Source organism: Bos mutus, chromosome 5 (assembly GCF_027580195.1).
Source record: "Bos mutus isolate GX-2022 chromosome 5, NWIPB_WYAK_1.1, whole genome shotgun sequence".
NCBI lineage: Eukaryota > Metazoa > Chordata > Mammalia > Artiodactyla > Bovidae > Bos > Bos mutus.
In genome coordinates, this window is record NC_091621.1 from 21,102,413 (window position 1) to 21,121,178 (window position 18,766).

Below are 18,766 nucleotides of genomic sequence, written 5' to 3' on the forward strand. Positions count from 1 at the left end.
CATCCACACAAACAATTTAACACCATGTTCACAGCAACATTATTCACAGTAGTCCAAAAGTGAAAACATCCCAAATGTTCATCAACTATGAGTAGATTAAATTAAATGTGGTATATCTATACAATAGAATTATTATTATTTGATAGAAAGAAATGATGCACGGATACATGCTACAGCATGGATGAATCTTGAAAACATTACGCAAAATCAAAGAGCCCAGTCACAAGGGAGGATATATTGTATGATTCTATTTAAATGAAAGGTCCAAAAAGGCAAATCTATATAGAAAGTAGCTTCCCTGGTGGTTCAGACAGTAAAGAATCTGCGCACAATGTGGGAGACCTGGGTTTGATCCCTGCATTGGGAAGATCCCCTGGAGGAGGGCATGGCAACCCACTCCAGTATTGTTGCCTGGAGAATCCCCATGGACAGAGGAACCTGGCGGGCTACAGTCCATGGACGTGACTGAGAGACTTGCCATAGCATATAACATATACAAAGTAGATTCATGACTACTTGGGGCTGAGGGGCTGAGGGCTTTGGGGTGACAGCCCAGGGGTGTGGAGTTTGGGGGAGGGTAATGACAATATTCTAATATTGATTGTGGCAATAGATGCACAACTCTGTGAATATACTAAAAGACATTAGTGGCGCACTTCAAAGGAGTCAAATGTATGGCATGTGGAATTATATCTCAAAGTGGTTTTTAAAAAGAAAACGCATTCAGAGTGTTTGATTGTGTAGCCATGTGTTCAGCTGAAACTTCTGTTGCTATGGAAGAAAATTAGAGTATAGGTTTGTAGACCATAAGCAATCTCTGCCATAGGGAGTACTATGACTTTTGGCATACCCAGCTTCCAATTTAGTAGAAAATCTGTTATATTAAGAATGCCCAATATCAGTAATATAGTGACTTACCGAATTAGTGTGACATTATGCAAAAGTAACAGTCAGGTTATCTGGCTGCTAGTCCTAACCCTACCCTTTCACTAGCTTTATGACCTTAGAAGGTCACAACCTCACTTATTAAACTGTTCATCCAAAAGGTAAGGATGAAATGAGATGATTGCTAGGTCCATTGAGGTCTAAGAACACTTGATTTTTGACGCTACAAATGGAGATTTTCACAGATTGTTTCCTCCTCATTTGTCAGTTCAAGAGTCAGAAACTTGTTCAGTGTTCCCAGGAGCCCCCTTCATGTATATCAACCACTGTAAATACTGTTCCATAGTATTTACTTCTCATTCTCAAATAGTTGCTCTTTACGTTTCCTTTCAAGAGTTTGTATTTTACTATTTGAGGTACTGAAAGTGAATGAGAGTTTTTCTCCTTAATATTTATTATAGACACTCAAGGCTAAATTAAATCAAGGTAACAAATCCGAAACTCTGATTTTAAACAGGAAAATATTTGACTATAATTGTAAGTAAAGGAGATTATAACAACTATAAACTGTAAGACTTGAATTATTTGGCAATGATTCCCAAATAAATAAATCTTAGTTACAGCTAACCCAAGCCTTTCATTTCTGTTTCCAATTAAGGGAAATGTATCACTAAATAGCATTTGTCTTGATGTTTTGCTCTTAAATTTAAGTATATTTAATCTTTTTTAGTTATTTTAAAAACCATCATCATATTGCCATCGTCTTTCTGTGTTGTATAAGTTTACTTATTCAAGACGCCTTTGAATCTCATACTGTATTATCTCTTACCTGTCAAAATATGAGTCCTAAGGAGTTAGTTGTATAAATCAATATATAGGCACTTTCAGTGCTTTTCAAGGAAGCCATGTTTTCAGTCCCATGCATCCCTAAGCTGCTCCCTAGGCATGTTGTACTCATTGAAGAGACATGGGTCCAGGGAAGAAAAAATGATTTAGAACTCATTTGGGGGTAGGGTGAGGTTGGATAGGGGTGGGTGTTCACTGCCACAATACAAAATGCAGAATGTTTGGAACTAAAAAGAATAATTACTGATGCTTTCACTTTTAACATATGTTGTGGTCTCCTCTATATAACTGAGATTTCTCAAAGGACTGTTTAACTTCATAAAATCATCTAGGGGGCTTTTAATACATCAAATTCCTAGTTCTGACCTCCTGATTTTCCAATTTGAGAGGTACCCAATAATGTGCCACTTTTACATATTTCATACCTTCTTCTTACATATATAGAAGTCTGTGTATGACCAGTCAGTTCAGTCGCTCAGTCGTGTCCGACTCTTTGCGACCCCATGAATCGCAGCACGCCAGGCCTCCCTGTCCATCACCAACTCCCAGAGTTCACTCAGACTCACGTCCATCGAGTCAGTGATGCCATCCAGCCATATCATCCTCTGTCGTCCCCTTCTCCTCCTGCCGCCAATCCCTCCCAGAACCAGGTCTTTTCCAATGAGTCAACTCTTCACATGAGGTGGCCAAAGTACTGGAGTTTCAGCTTCAGCATCATTCCTTCCAAAGAAATTCCAGGGCTGATCTCCTTCAGAATGGACTGGTTGGATCTCCTTGCAGTCCAAGGGACTCTCAAGAGTCTTCTCCAACACCACAGTTCAAAAGCATCAATTCTTCAGCGCTCAGCTTTCTTCACAGTCCAACTCTCACATCCATACATGAGCACTGGAAAAACCATAGCCTTGACTAGACGGACCTTTGTTGGCAAAGTAATGTCTCTGCTTTTCAATATGCTATCTAGGTTGGTCATAACTTTTCTTCCAAGGAGTAAGTGTCTTTTAATTTCATGGCTGCATAGCAGCCTACAAAAAGATCTTTTCAGTGTTTTCAAAATAGGCTCCATTTTTAATGAGATTTTCTAGTGTGATGATCTTTAAATGCAGTAATGAATACTATGATCCTTACAAATCTGAAGCAAACAGGTTTTACATACAGTCTGCAAATTATCACACATTTAAGTTATCATAGATAAATATGTGGTATACACATATATAATATACGGCACACTATTTATACAAGTACTTCATTCCCTCTGCTTAAACATTATCTAAGTATATACACATATATAAATATAATATACAATATATTTTTAAATCTATATGACATAGCATATATTTGAATTATATTTATATTTAGCCATTGGTAACCAGGCTTAACAAATCTAAATTAGATCTATTTGTATAGGCTATATTTTTAACATAAAAATAAATTACTTTTACAATGCTTACTAAAAATACATGCTCAGTTGCTCAGTCATGTCTGACTCTTTGCAAACACATGGACTGTAGCCCACCAGGATCCCCTGTCCCTGGGATTTCCCAGGTAGGAATACTGGAGTGGGTTTCCATTTCTTCCTGCAGGGGATTTTCCCAACCCATGGCTCAAGCTCACATATCCTGTGTCTACTTCATTGGCAGGAAGATTCGTCACCACTGAGCCATCTGGGAAGCCCACTTACTAAAAATATTTATCATCAGTTGGATACACAATTCTTAGTTTATTGTGTTTTAACTGAAATATGATTTATCTACTAAAAAAGAAACCCAATGGACTATAAAGGATTAATATAGAGACCTCAAATAGAAGAAATTATTGAGTATAATATCAGTCCATTGATACAAGCCAGCATCTTTATTTAAGAAATTGTCATAATTCTTAAGAAGAAAAAACATCCTAGGAGAAGTGATGCCTGTTACGGTATATGAGAGTTATACTAGGGTTTGTTTATTTAATTTACTGAGACTAAATATTCCTGGAGGGCTAGAGATGGAAATTGTTCTATCAAGAACTGACAATCCAGCCTTACAGCTAGAAAAAACTGTGCCCTTATCACAAGGTCATTGCCTGTATTTGGATAAAATTAATTCAGAAGCCAACTTCTCTCTTTACACTGCTGCTGCTAAGTCACTTCAGTCATATCTGACTCTGTGCGACCCCATAGACAGCAGCCCATCAGGCTCCCCCGTCCCTGGGATTCACCAGGCAGAGAATATTGGAGTGGGTTGGGGTTTCCTTCTCCAATGCATCAAAGTGAAAAGTGAAAGTGAAGTCGCTCAGTCATGTCCGACCCTCAGCAACCCCGTGGACCGCACTCAGTCAGTCAGTTCAGTCACTCAGTCATGTCTGACTCTTTGCGACCCCATGAATCGCAGCACACCAGGCTTCCCTGTCCATCACCAACTCCCGGAGTTCACTCAAGACTCACGTCCATCGAGTCAGTGATGCCATCCAGCCATCTCATCCTCTGTTGTCCCCTTCTCCTCCTGCCGCTTCCCAAATTCTGGAGAGCACAAGAATCACCTGTGAGATTGTTAATATGCAGGCTTCAAGAGATTCTGATTCACTCTATCTGGAGTTGGGCCTAAAAATCCACATTTTTAAATGCACCTTCTTTGTGATATAGCTAATTCAGAGGCCACACTTTCAGGAATACTACCTGAGGCTGAAATGATTTTTCCTTTTTTTTTTTTTTTTTGATTTTTCCTTTTTAACCCTCCAGCCATTAATAGTTCACTGGATACGTAACATGCTTTTGGTGTTGGAGAGGAAGAGCAAATTCCAAATGAGTTCCATTATCCCTTTCTGAAGTTCAGATGAAGAGCTGCATTCTCTTCTTGGATTCCTTGCTCCTTAAGAGCTCCTTTTTGAAGGAGAAGGCCTAAAATTTAATTTGAGGTGCCCGAGTCAATTCTTAATCAGATAATACTATTTCTATAGTTTTTTTAAATTTTATTTTCAACTTTACAATATTGTATTGGTTTTATCAAAATGAATCTGCCACAGGTATATATAAAGGAACACCTAATTCCTAAGTTGATTTCATCATAAATGTTCTTCCATATCATGATAGCAATTACTTAATGAAATCATTGTCGGGGAAAATTTCCTTTCCAGTGAATTATCATTTCTCTTAGATGAGTCTTTCTGTATTTAAAAAAAGCTAATTTACTCTCTTTAACTTAAAGTTCTTTCAGACTTGAAAAAAAAGTATTCATGGGATTTTTCTGGTGGTCTAGTGGTTCCAGAATAACATCTATTTTTGCTTTATTGACTACGCCAAAGCCTTTGACTGTGTGGATCACAATAAACTGTGGAAAATTCTGAAAGAGATGGGAATAACAGACCGCCTGACCTGCCTCTTGAGAAACCTGTATGCAGGTCAGGAAGCAATAGTTAGAATTGAACATGGAACAACAGACTGGTTCCAAATAGGAAAAGGACTACGTCAAGGCTGTATATTGTCACCCTGCTTATTTAACTTCTATGCAGAGTACATCATGAGAAACGCTGGGCTGGAAGAAGCACAAGCTGGAATCAAGATTGCTGGGAGAAATATCAATAACCTCAGATATGCAGATGACACCACCCTTATGGCAGAAAGTGAAGAGGAACTAAAAAACCTCTTGATGAAAGTGAAAGAGGAGAGTGAAAAGGTAGGCTTAAAGCTCAACATTCAGAAAACGATCTGATGATTAGATCATGGCATCTGGTCCCATCACTTCATGGGAAATAGATGGGGAAACAGTGGAAATAGTGTCAGACTTTATTTTTTGGGGCTCCAAAATCACTGCAAATGGTGATTGCAGCCATGAAATTAAAAGACGCTTACTCCTTGGAAGGAAAGTTATGATCAACCTAGATAGCATACTCAAAAGCAAAGACAACAAAGGTCCGTCTTGTCAAGGCTATGGTTTTTCCAGTGGTCATGTATGGATGTGAGAGTTGGACTGTGAAGAAGGCTGAGTGCCAAAGAATTGATGCTTTTGAACTGTGGTGTTGGAGAAGACTCTTGAGAGTCCCTTGGACTGCAAGGAGATCCAACCAGTCCATCCATTCTAAAGGAAATCAGTCCTGGGTGTTCTTTGGAAGGACTGATGCTAAAGCTGAAACTCCAATACTTTGGCCACCTCATGCGAAGAGTTGACTCATTGGAAAAGATTCTGATACCGGAGGGATTGGGGGAGGAGGAGAAGGGGATGACAGAGGATGAGATGGCTGGATGGCATCACCGACTCGATGGACATGAGTTTGAGTGAACTCTGGGAGTTGGTGACCGACAGGGAGGCCTGGCGTGCTGAGATTCATGGGGTGGCAAACAGTCGGACACGACTGAGCGACTAAACTGAACTGAGTGGTTAAGACTACATGCCTCTACAATGAGATTGATCCCTGGATGGCGAAATGAAGATCCTGCAAGCCACGCAGCAGGGTCAAAAATAAATAAATAAATAAATAAGTATTCATACCTAGAGGGGCGGGATGTGGGGGAGGGAGGCTCAAGAAGGAGAAGATATATGTATAGTTATAGCTAATTAGTGTTGTGCAGCAAAAACCAACACAACATTATAAAGCAACTATCCTCCAATTAAAAATAAATTTAAAAAAAAATGTTCAAATCTTTATAAGTTATTATTTGTTTTCTGAATTAATTTATGCAATATGTAAAGAGAAAGCTTACAAATGCAAACCTTGTTAAACAGTAGAAGAATTTGGAGAAAACTTCCTTTATTTTGGAAGTCTGACAGTTTGGAACTGTCTTTTAATTTGCCACATTTCTTTTACTTCCCCTTCAAGACAAAAAATCTTGAAATTCATTTTTCTCTGAAAGGGCTAAAAGAAACTTGCTGTATAGCACCATTTACAATACCTGAACCATTCAAAAGCAGTTAGAGGATTAGAGAGTCTAAAGTCCATTGCTTAAAGCCACTCAGCTCTTGCTCTACTCAAAACAAGGTACTTTCCTTCTTACCTTAATCTACTTCTGTTTTCCATTAACCACTTTACGTAGTCAGTGGACATGGGCTTTATTCTTAGTTTTAACTTGCCTGCAAAGCCATTACATTCAGTAAGTACTTCTCCAGGAACCATTGTCCACAACTGTATCAAATACCCTGGAAGATCAGAAGGAAGACAAGTAGGCAGGAAGGGAAGGAGGGTAGAAGGAAGGAAGGAAACCAAGTTTTGACCAAAAGTGTTAATTTATAATCTACTTTAGCCAGCAGTTATATGTATTATCCAGCTCATGTGTATTTACAGCTCTGCTCCTCATAATTCATCTCTACTCTGTTTCCTCTGATTGTAATACATGATGTTGGCTTAAGTGTTGCTCTTGCTTCCCTGAACTGTTTCAGAGTCTCTGTTAGTGAGTCTTTATAGCATTTCTCCTGTGTAGTATGACAATAATTAAATCTATTACAACTGGTCTAGAAGCTGTTTGTATCTACTATCATCTATGCATGGCTTATATCTGACCCAGTGGAAATGTAATCAGCATAATTCTCAAGCTTCAGGTCCTTATTCTTGATGAATATTTATTAAATTTGATGTTAAGATTTTGGCGACATTGCAAAAAAAAGTTAAAATAATCTCATAATCATCAAAGACTTTAGTATGGCTTATTACTTTCTGTATTGTGTCACTTTTATATCGGTGGTGGTGGTTTAATCGTGTCTGACTCTTGCAACCCAATGGACTGTAACCTGCCAGGCTCCTCTGTCCATGGGATTTCCCAGGCAAGAATACTGGAGTGGGTTGCCATTTCCTTCTCCAGGGAGTCTTCCTGACCCAGGGATCAAACCCACTTCTCCTGTTTTACAGGCAGTCTCCTGCACTGCAGGAAGATTCTTTGCCACTGAGCTATCAGGGAAGTCACTTTTACAGTTCATTGCCATACTTTTGTGAACCAGCAGTCCAGAGAATAAATCTTATTGAGACCAATTTCTTATGTGACCCATGATATAACATATCTGTGTAGTGCTTTTACAGTTGCCAATTTTAGGTCTGAAAATACTTTGCATTGTTTTTATTTCCTCCAGATAGACTGTTTTCCTACCAATCTGTATTAGTTTTCTATTGCTACTATAACAAGTCACCACACACTTAGTGGCTTGAAATAGTACACATGTTTTATATAACATTTCTGTAGGTTAGAAATGGAATACAGATTTCACTGAGCTAAAATAAAACCATCAGTGCAGCATTCCTTTCTGGAGGCTTCATTTCTTTGCCTTTTCCAGCCTCTAGGAGCCATCTGCACTCCTTGGCTTGTGGTCCCTTTATTCCATCTTCAAAACTGTTCCTCCATTGTCATATCTACCTCTGACCACAGCCAGAAAAGCTTCTCAAGTTCTAAGGATTCACGTGATTAGCTTGGGTCCAACTGGATAATGCAAGATAATCTCCCCACCTCAGGGTCCCCAGTTCAGTTCAGTTCAGTTGCTCAGTCAAGTTTGACTCTTTGCGACCCCATGAATCGCAGCACGCCAGGCCTCTCTGTCCATCACCAACTCCCAGAGTTCACTCAGACTCACCTCCATCGAGTCAGTGATGCCATCCAGCCATATCATCCTCTGTCATCCCCTTCTCCTCCTGCCCCCAATCCCTCCCAGCATCAGGTCTTTTCCAATGAGTCAACTCTTCACATGAGGTGGCCAGAGTACTGGAGTTTCAGCTTAAGCATCAGTCCTTCCAAAGAAATTCCAGGGCTGATCTCCTTCAGAATGGACTGGTTGGATCTCCTTGCAGTCCAAGGGACTCTCAAGAGTCTTCTCCAACACCACAGTTCAAAAGCACCAATTCTTCAGCACTCAGCTTTCTTCACAGTCCAACTCTCATATCCATACATGACCACTGGAAAAACCATAGCCTTGACTAGACGGACCTTTGTTGGCAAAGTAATGTCTCTGCTTTTGAATATGCTATCTAGGTTAGTCATAACTTTCCTTCCAAGGAGTAAGCGTCTTTTAATTTCATGGCTGCAGTCACCATTTGCAGTGATTTTGGAGCCCCAAAAAATAAAGTCTGACACTGTTTCCACTGTTTCCCCATCTATTTCACATGAAATGATGGGACTGGATGCCATGATCTTCGTTTTCTGAATGTTGAGCTTTAAGTCAACTTTTTCACTCTCCTCTTTCACTTTCATCAAGAGGTTTTTTAGTTCCTCTTCACTTTCTGCCATAAGGGTGGTGTCATCTGCATATCTGAGGTTATTGATATTTCTCCCAGCAATCTTGATTCCAGCTTGTGCTTCTTCCAGCCCAGCGTTTCTCATGATGTACTCTGCATAGAAGTTAAATAAGCAGGGTGACAATATACAGCCTTGACGTAGTCCTTTTCCTATTTGGAACCAGTCTGTTCCATGTCCAGTTCTAACTGTTGCTTCCTGACCTGCATACAGATTTCTCAAGAGGCAGATCAGGTGGTCTGGTACTCCCATCTCTTTCAGAATTTTCCACAGTTTATTGTGATCCACACAGTCAAAGGCTTTGGCATAGTCAATAAAGCAGAAATAGATGTTTCTTCTGGAACTCTCTTGCTTTTTCCATGATCCAGCGGATGTTGGCAATTTGATCTCTGGTTCCTCTGCCTTTTCTAAAACCAGCTTGAACATCAGGAAGTTCACGGTTCATGTATTGCTGAAGCCTGGCTTGGAGAATTTTGAGCATTACTTTACTAGCGTGTGAGATGAGTGCAATTGTGCGGTAGTTTGAGCATTCTTTGCCATTGCCTTTCTTTGGGATTGGAATGAAAACTGATCTTTTCCAGTCCTGTGACCACTGCTGAGTTTTCCAAGTTTGCTGGCATATTGAGTGCAGCACTTTCACAGCATCATCTTTCAGGATTTGAAATAGCTCAACTGGAATTCCATCACCTCCACTAGCTTTGTTCATAGCGATGCTTTCTAAGGCCCACTTGACTTCACATTCCAGGATGTCTGGTCTAGGTCAGTGATCACATTATCATGATTATCTGGGTCGTGAAGATCTTTTTTGTACAGTTCTTCTGTGTATTCTTGCCATCTCTTCTTAATATCTTCTGCTTTTTTTAGGTCCATACCATTTCTGTCCTTTATCGAGCCCATCTTTGCATGAAATGTTCCCTTGGTATCTCTAATTTTCTTGAAGACATCTCTAGTTTTTCCCATTCTGTTGTTTTCCTCTATTTCTTTGTATTGATCGTTGAGGAAGGCTTTCTTATCTCTTCTTGCTATTCTTTGGAACTCTGCATTCAGATGCTTATATCTTTCCTTTTTTCCTTTGCTCTTCGCTTCTCTTCTTTTCACAGCTATTTGTAAGGCCTCCCCAGACAACCATTTTGCTTTCTTGTATTTCTTTTCCATGGGGATGGTCTTGATCCCTGTCTCCTGAACAAAGTCATAACCCTCCATCCATAGTTCATCAGGCACTCTATCAGATCTAGGCTCTTAAATCTATTTCTCACTTCCACTGTATAATCATAAGGGATATGATTTAGGTCATACCTGAATGGTCTAGTGGTTTTCCCTACTTTCTTCAATTTAAGTCTGAATTTGGTAATAAGGAGTTCATGATCAAGGTCCTCAACCTTAATCAAATTGACCAAGTCCCTTCTGCCATGTTGCCACACATGGTAACATATTCACAGGTACCAGGATTACGACGTGGACATCCAGCCACTATTCTTTCTTCTGTGTTGTCTGTCTTAATCCACAGGTAAGATGACTAGTGAAGGTAAAAAGTTAGTCACTCAGTCTTGTCTGACTCTTTGTGATTCCATAGACTGGAGCCCACCAGGCTCCTCTGTCCTTGGAATTCTCCAGGCAAGATACTGGAGTGGATTGCCATGCCCTTCTCCAGGGGATCTTCCCAACAAGGGATCAAACCCAGGTCTCCCGTGTAGGGGGCATATCCTTTATCATTTTAGCTACCAGGGAAGCCAAGATGACTATAACAAATGTATTTGATCTATTATGTGTATAATTAGAGGAGATTCCCATGCATACGAAACTATTTTTGTATATTCCACTATTGGCTTCTAAGTACATTGTTTTATTCTTAAGAACACCTTCACAGAAAAGACTGAGAGTAAAGCTGAACTTTCAATATTATCCATCTTAGCCCCTGTAATGATTGGGTTTCTTTGAGATGGGATACTGCTAATTTTAATATAAATGTTTACATCACTGCATAGCAACTTTGTGATATTAGTGAATTTTTTTAGACATTTAGTAGATGCTCCAGTCTAAGAGGGATAGGTAGCTCGTCAATAAGAATTGCTCCTATACTTTAGGCTCTATGATGAGTTTTACATTCATTACTTCATGCTCTTTTTGACTGAATGCTATAGTCTATTATTCTCATTTCACAGATGAGGAAACAAAAGTTTCCAGTATCACAAAGCTGGTAAGTAGCAGAGTGGGGCATTCAAATATAGGTATTTCTAATTCTAAAATATATAACCTTCCCTCTATATGTTTTGCAGAAGGAAATGGCAACCCACTCCAGTGTTCTTCCCTGGTAAATCCCAGGGACGGCGGAGCCTGGTGGGCTTCCATCTATGGGGTCGCGCAGAGTCAGGCACGACTGAAGTGACTTAGCAGCAGCAGCAGCTATATTGTATTAAATTTCCATAAACATTAAGTAAATCAAGTTATATGTGGAGGTATATCATTATTTCCTGTACATATCTAGAATCCCTCATGATATACAAATTACTTTCAGTGTGTTACACAGTGGTCTCAGGCCACTAATAATTTTAGAAACGCACAACTGATGACAGTTCAAAAACGCCTAGAGAGAAGCATCCTGCTGCTGCTGCTGCTGCTGCTAAGTCACTTCAGTCGTGTCCGACTCTGTGTGACCCCATAGACAGTAGCCCACCAGGGCCTGCCGTCCCTGGGATTCTCCAGGCAAGAACACTGGAGTGGGTTGCCATTTCCTTCTCCAATGCAGGAAAGTGAAAAGTGAAAGTGAAGTCACTCAGTAGTGCCCGACTGTTAGCAACCCCATGGACTGCAGCCTCCCAGGCTCCTCTGTCCATGGGATTTTCCAGGCAAGAGTACTGGAGTGGGGTGCCATTGCCTTCTCTGGAGAAGCATCCTGGCTAGCAGCAAAAATCGATAGTAAATATTTTCATTAAATCACCTGACTTGTTTTACCTTCATTGTTGATGTCTTCTAACTTGACTAAAGCTTCCATATGGTCCATAGTGTCCCTATTGCTTAGACATACCTGGAAGACAACATTATGAAAAAAATGCCTCATGGCAAAGTTTACATCACTCCCAGAATATAGATGTACTCTTTAAGACATACTATTATAAAATATATTGTTCTAAAACTCTTTGTCAGCAGTTTAAATCTTTTTGCTATCTAAGCCAAAATGAAGAGGAGTGTCCAAACAGAAAATCTGAATAATTCGATACTCTCTTGGGAGGAAACAAAGTTAATCTCTCTGGAATTTATATAGTTGCAGAATCACTGAATTGTTACACAAGTCTCTACCTCACTTTGGATGTTTAGATTTCTAAGATACAGGGGCATAAAAGAAAACGTTTAAACTCTTACACAAAACTGATATAAAATAAGAATAATCAAGTATATAATGTTAAAATCAATATTTTGTTTAACTTGTCTTTTAAAACAAAAGATCAGCATGTTTGAAATGATGTAGCTTTCTAAAATCCATCTATTATTATGAAGCTTGGGAAAAGGACTCAGAGGCTGTTTAACGTATCTATTTTTTCTTGAAGTAGTCATTTATGAACCTTGAATTCTATTTATAAATATAACACATTAAACCTTTAATATGTCAATAAATGTAAGCAACAAATAAAGAAAAAATAAAATGGGCAGATTTCCCTCCTATTAACCTTGATTTAATCTATATCACTCTTTGTTGGATATCTTCCCAGGTGGCTCAGCGGTAAAGAATCCACCTGCCAAGCAGGAGATCCAAGTTTGATCCTTCAATCGGAGGATCCCCTGGAGAAACGAAATTGCAACCCACTCCAGTACTCTTGCTTGGGAAATACCATGAACAGAGGATCCTGGCAGGCTACCGTCATGGGGTCACAAAGACTTGCAAACAACTTTAATGACTAAACCACCACCAGCCACTCTGTTGGATAGGATAACCGAACTCTTTTCTTGGAAAAGTTTTGCACTATACAAGTACATTTCATTTTGAAATATCTAGGACCAACAGAATATACTCTCTTAATTTTTTTTGCTATAATTCTAGATCTATGAGAATATTTGATTTGTTTGTTAACTCAGTTTAGTTCTCTAATCATTTAGTATCTACCATAGATTGACATCAACCTCCAGAGTAGTGTCAGCTTTCTCAGCATTTTGGTTATGCTTCCAAAACAGAGAATTTAAAGTAGCAGCTCCAAATAATCCATTGGCAGACTTCACACCCAGGTTAAAATTAAACGTTCTAGATCCTTTAGGATAGAAGGTATAATTTTGTTTGTTCTTTTTTTTTTTTTTAATTTAAATAACTTTAGTTAGGGCAGATCTTTCATTAGAGTTCCCACAACTCCTCACTGTCTTAACAACAGTTTTGCTTCACTCATTTACATTAGCTATTATCAAACCCTTGCAAGCATTTGAGTTTCAGCCCCAGAATAGTCTAATAACCTTATTTTTTATGAAAAAAAAAAAACAAACAAACAATGTTCACAGAGATTAAATAACTTGGCCAAGGTGACCAAGCTAGTTAGTGGCACCGAGCCAGAGTCAAAATCCAAGTACACTGGCCCTTTGTGTAAGACACTGTATTCATTTCACTACTTTTTCTTTCTCTTTATCAGAACATAACATTTATCGGAAATAAGAAGACTGTGGGTTTTTTAAGTTTTAAAAACTGCATCGTGGCACTTACAATTTTTGTTCATATCTCAAGTTTCAAAATATCATTAACAGATTAAGCATATTACTACATGCTGTTTTGGTGTTTGCACTACTCCCCCTCCTTTCCACTGCCTTTTAGCTGTTCCGAGAGCTAGTAAAGGGGAAAATGGAGTTATAAAGTTACAAAAGAGAAATGAATGAAGGGTTTAGAGAGTTGAACAGGCATGGGGGAGTGGGGAGTTATCAAAAGGAATAACTGTAGATGAAGGACAAGGAAGAAGGAAAAAGTGAAGCAGTGGTTCCTGAAGACCCTGAGATAGGAAGAGCTGAGAAATAAAGACAGCTAGGTCATCAATCATTGTTCCTTTATGGAATGTGCTGATTCTAGCAGATTTTTCCTTAGGCTCATGCAGCCAACACCAAACAAAATTGTTAAATATTCAAAGTTCCTCTGAATTCTTTGTACTTTCTTGCATTCAACTCTACCTAAAGATGTAGTTCTTTTTCTTCTTTCTCTGGTCCATCTGAGGTCTATCAAGCACTCATTTGACACCTTAGTTTTAAGATTTACTCTCTTCCAGATTGTTGACATTTGAAGTCCTACCTTTTAGTTGTTGAATATAATAACTTTTCTGAAAGACATCACTTAAACATCAGTAAGTAGAGAGGGAATTATTTGAAGATGAAGGAATCCTGCTTTTAGGTAAAGTGCACTTGATTCATATCAAGCTTAAAATCTAAAGTACTCAGATACCCCTTTTCCCTATTCAAAGTCCTAGGTTAAATTTTTAATAGGTAAGAAAGGTGCAGAGTCTGAGAAGGTAATAGCAATCACCAAGAAAATAGTACATTTTTTATAAAGTTAACTAAGGGAAGCATCAATGAAGACACTTATTCCAAACAAGTCAATGTAATACTTGGTTCAGTTATCTGTGTGAGTCAAAGGAAAGTAACATTTCTCATCAATTATCTACTTATTCACTAGAGAAAAAAGATATTCAGTAGTGAACCTTAACCAATTTAGTATTTATAAACAGTATCTTATTTCTCTTCATAACTGAGTGTAGAAGTATGATAAGCAGAATTTCCATAAATTTGTAAATCTGCTTGCTAATCTAAGCAATTTAAGTTTACTAACTATAGCAATCGATTGTTATTATCAAGATCGTAAAGCCCAGTAGAAAAATAAAAATTCACCCAAACCTTCTAGATGCTGGAACTAAACTGCTTGGTTTCAAATCTGGGTTCTGCTGCTTGCCTCAATTCCTTATCTACCTAATGAGTGAGTGAGCGAAGTCACTCAGTTGAGTAGGACTCTTTGCAACCCCATGGACTGTAGCCTAATAGGCTTCTCTGGTGGCTCAGACAGTAAAGTGTCTGCCTACGATGAGGGAGATCCAAGTTCGATCCCTGGGTCGGGAAGATTCTCTGGAGAAGGAAATGGCAACCCACTCCAGTACTCTTGCCTGGAAAATCCCATGGACAGAGGAGGGTGGTAGGCTACAGTCCATGGGGTCCCAAAGAGTCAGGCTCCTCCATCCATGGGATTTTCCAGGCAAAAATACTGGAGTGGGTTGCCATTTCCTTCTCCAGGAGATCTTCCCGATCCAGGGATTGAACCGTGGTCTCCCGCATTGTAGGTAGTCGCTTTACCGTCTGAGCCACCATGGAAGTCCTTATCTACCTATTGAGAGTAGTAATAATACTTGCCTCATAGAATTGTTAGGAGACTCAAAATAACACTTAAAAGTGTTTAGAACCTGATTTGGCACTGTATAAGTGCTTGTTAAATAAAATACTGTGACTCTTCTTTCTTTTTTGACTCTGAAGGCAACTAGTTATGTGTACAAAATGACTTCATCAATCTGACATAATTCAAATTGACATTGAACTTACACATCTATATCCAGTTAACTCATTGCCTTGAACATGATGCAAACGAATAAAATGTTATTTCATTTTGTTGCATGGATACAGAGTTCAACATATCAGAAATGCCCTGTCTTTGAAAAAAAAAAACCAAGCTGGATAGCAGGGTATGCATGAGGCCTCACTTCTCAGTTGTTGTGTTTATAAAATGATGGAGAGGATCTTTGCCTTCAAAACCTGTAACTTCTTTTTCCCAACAACTTTATTGAGATACAATTAATACACTGTTACAAATAATCCCATCAGTAGAGAACATTAGCGTTTATTGATTGGCTACTGTGTCCCAGGTAATACACATACATTGTTTTTCTTAATCTTCATAAAAATTCTTTAACACACGTATTATCTTTCTCAATTTGATGATTAAACTATAGCTAAATACTTTGCAGCTAGAGGTTGAGGCGTGAACATGAGGTTTGAATTCATGTTCGTTCATATGATTCCATTATTCTTCCCATATCCGTAGGCCTTTCTGAAAAATTACTTAGTTCTCTTTCAGAGTTTAGGTGGGAAAGGAGGGAAACTTAACCCTTTGATAGTACTCATGGTTAAACTAATTTTTAACGTCAAAAATCAAATAGTATAAGAAATAGCAGGAACTGGAAGCTGTTTTCAGACTTTCAAATCAAGGATGATACAAGAATACAAAACAGTATTATTTCAAAGAAAATAAGCAATCCTAATGCTGATACACACAAATTATACTACCCTGACTTGGAAGGGTTCAACACTTATATTACACCCATTTTCTGCATTCCATAGGGGCTGAAAACTAGTACACAAGAGAGATCATGCTGGAATTCTTATCCATCTTTTAGACTTTTCACATCATGTTATCTTACAGTCAAATCGCTGGACATCTTCATGCTCGGAATTACTTACGCAGTTTTGCCACAATTTATTTCTTAAACACATATTTAGGTCATTCTTATGTTAGGCAGCACTAGATGTACAAAGCGCTAGCCACTAGGTGTACAAAGGTGTTGTTTTTTGTTTGTTTTAAATGAATTAGTGCAGCCTAGTTTCTATGTTAGTTTAGGCTTTCGTAAGGAGTGGTAATTAGTGTACTATACTGGACAGCGAGCCAGTGTGCATGTGAAGCTGGATTATAAACTTGCCTCTCCACTTACTGTGTGACCTTGGCATTTGATTTTTGAGACTCGATTTTCCCATTTTTAACATAATCGGCTTCAAATAATAGCTACTACTACCTACTTTCAGGTGCACACACCATGGGAAGGTGTGGCTAGGAATATGTAACTTCATAGTATCTAGGAGAATGGGTTTCTCGCCTGTTTTCGCTCCTTTATTTTAGTACCTGGCACTATTCGATACATATTTTACACCTTGTTCACCGAGGAACTGGAACGTGTTTTTCACTGCAGCTTAGCTATCTGGGTGTGCCTGGGGAGGCGTCACAAAGAGCCTATAAAAGGTCTCCACCTACAGCAGGAGTAGGAGCGCAAGAAAGAACCCAGAAAGAGCACTGCGGCTAAGCGTTGGGTTTCGGGTTGCTAGGTTTGGTCCAATCTTCACCGAGTTTAGGTTCTGGGACTCGCAACGGAAAGACTTGAGTCACAGACCTGTTAAAATTTTTCTGCCATATTTCAGCCGTCCCCACGCCCCCTCGCCCCGCCCCGCCCTCAAGCGTGAGTGAATGCGCAAATAAGGGTTTTCAGGCGTCTGTGGGAAAGACGGAGGGGAAGGCAGAAGGCAGGATGGACAGGGCGGTGGCACCGCTCAAGTGAGACAGGATCCAGGCCCCACAGTCGAGAGTTAAAACCAGGCGTTCCCGGGTCGTGGGAGGCCGAGGCGAGCTGCTGGACGGGCAGGGGCCGATGCGAGGCAGCCGACCACGGCGGCGCACTCACTCCGCCCGGGGCCAACGCCGGTCCGGAGGCGCACCCCCCCACCCTTTCGTCTCTTTTGGTTTCGACCTGCCGACTGGGAGGGGCCGCGGGACGCCATTCCCACAATGCTCTGGGGCGTGCCGCCGCCGTCGCTGCCGCCTCCGCTACCGCTAGTGGAAGAAGATGGCGGAAGGCGGAGCGGCAGATCTGGACATCCAGCGTTCTGACATCGCGACGCTGCTCAAAACCTCGCTCCGGAAAGGGGACACCTGGTGAGGGAAAGAGGTTGAAGCGGCTGCGGTTGCCCGAGGGTGGTGGGGAACTCGGTGGGAACTGCTGGCTGGTGTCTCGCTGGTGACAGGTGCGGGCAGGTCCGGCGGCGGCGGCCTCAGGAAGCAGGATTTTGGCCGCTTCCGCAAGGTTGGGGCAAAGATTGGACCCGAAATGAGGGCCACAGTTCATGGCTCGTCGAGGCATGCTGAAAGGCTTGCGGGGAGCGGCGGCGGCGGCTCGTGCGGTTCTCCTCGTCCTTCTTCCTCTGGTTGTGCCGCTCCCACTTCAGGCCTTCCCGAACGATAGGTTACTCTCGTTCGGTATGAGTCTCTTAATGTTTGACAGGTCCTGGTCTCGCGGCTGATCGCGATCTCACCCGCTTCACTTCTTTAGTCATTTCCTTTCCCTACATTGTCGGCATCCAAGTTCCCCTATTCTGATTCTCGTATTCTTCCGGGAGGCCGGCTGCAGGATGTTTGCGGTTCGTACTACACAGGTGGCATGTGTCAGGGCGCCACTTAAGAGAAAGGAACCTAGTTCCTAGTTCCTTGTCAAAAGGAGGGAGAGGAGTACTGAACCTTAGGCTTTTGAGTGGTACCACGTGGTCTTGTGCTTTAGTGGAGGCTTGATAGACGCCGGCAGCGTTTCTCTTAGAAGTGCAGCCCTTCCCTCTTACTGGAAGGATAACGTAGGCCTGCAAGAAGTAGATAAGTCCACTTGAAGCTTCAGTCACTTGCTAACATTCAAACTTATAAAATACCAAAGGATATACTTAAAATATCGAAGGAAGTATTTGTAGATTTTAATATTTGTGGGCCATATCAAGTGGTATTCAAAATAACTTAAGTATGTGAATATGTAACCGAAAGTGCTCTGTTTCATTAGGAAGGATCATGTGCCTCTTTATTATAATAAAAGTTATTTTCACTTTTCTATCGTCGTGTATAATATGCAGCATGTTTTTTCATTTCCTCATTATGGCTTAGTGGAAGGAGGGTAAGATTTAGACTCAAGTTAGGTTAGCCTTTCCACCACTTAGCTTGCAGTGTGACTTTGAGGAGAGTTAATTTAAATTGCATCTCAATGATTTCATCTACGAAATGGACAGAATGATTTCATTTAGGGGTTTATCCTGATTCAGTGAAAT

General features: G+C 40.2%; 1 protein-coding gene across 4 annotated transcripts in view; it reads left to right on the forward strand.

Annotated features, from left to right (window-relative positions):
* The first annotated feature begins 17,202 nt into the window (after positions 1-17,202).
* USP15 (ubiquitin specific peptidase 15) overlaps positions 17,203-18,766 on the forward strand; it is a 134,976-nt gene continuing 133,412 nt past the window's right edge. The window contains exon 1 of one of the 4 annotated variants that reach the window (XM_070370525.1): positions 17,203-17,618. In XM_070370525.1, the coding sequence (XP_070226626.1) occupies positions 17,530-17,618 (89 nt within the window). In that variant the 5' untranslated portion in view covers positions 17,203-17,529. The remainder of the gene's footprint in view (positions 17,619-18,766) is intronic. The other 3 variants (XM_070370526.1, XM_070370521.1, XM_070370522.1) reach the window with 3 other exon arrangements.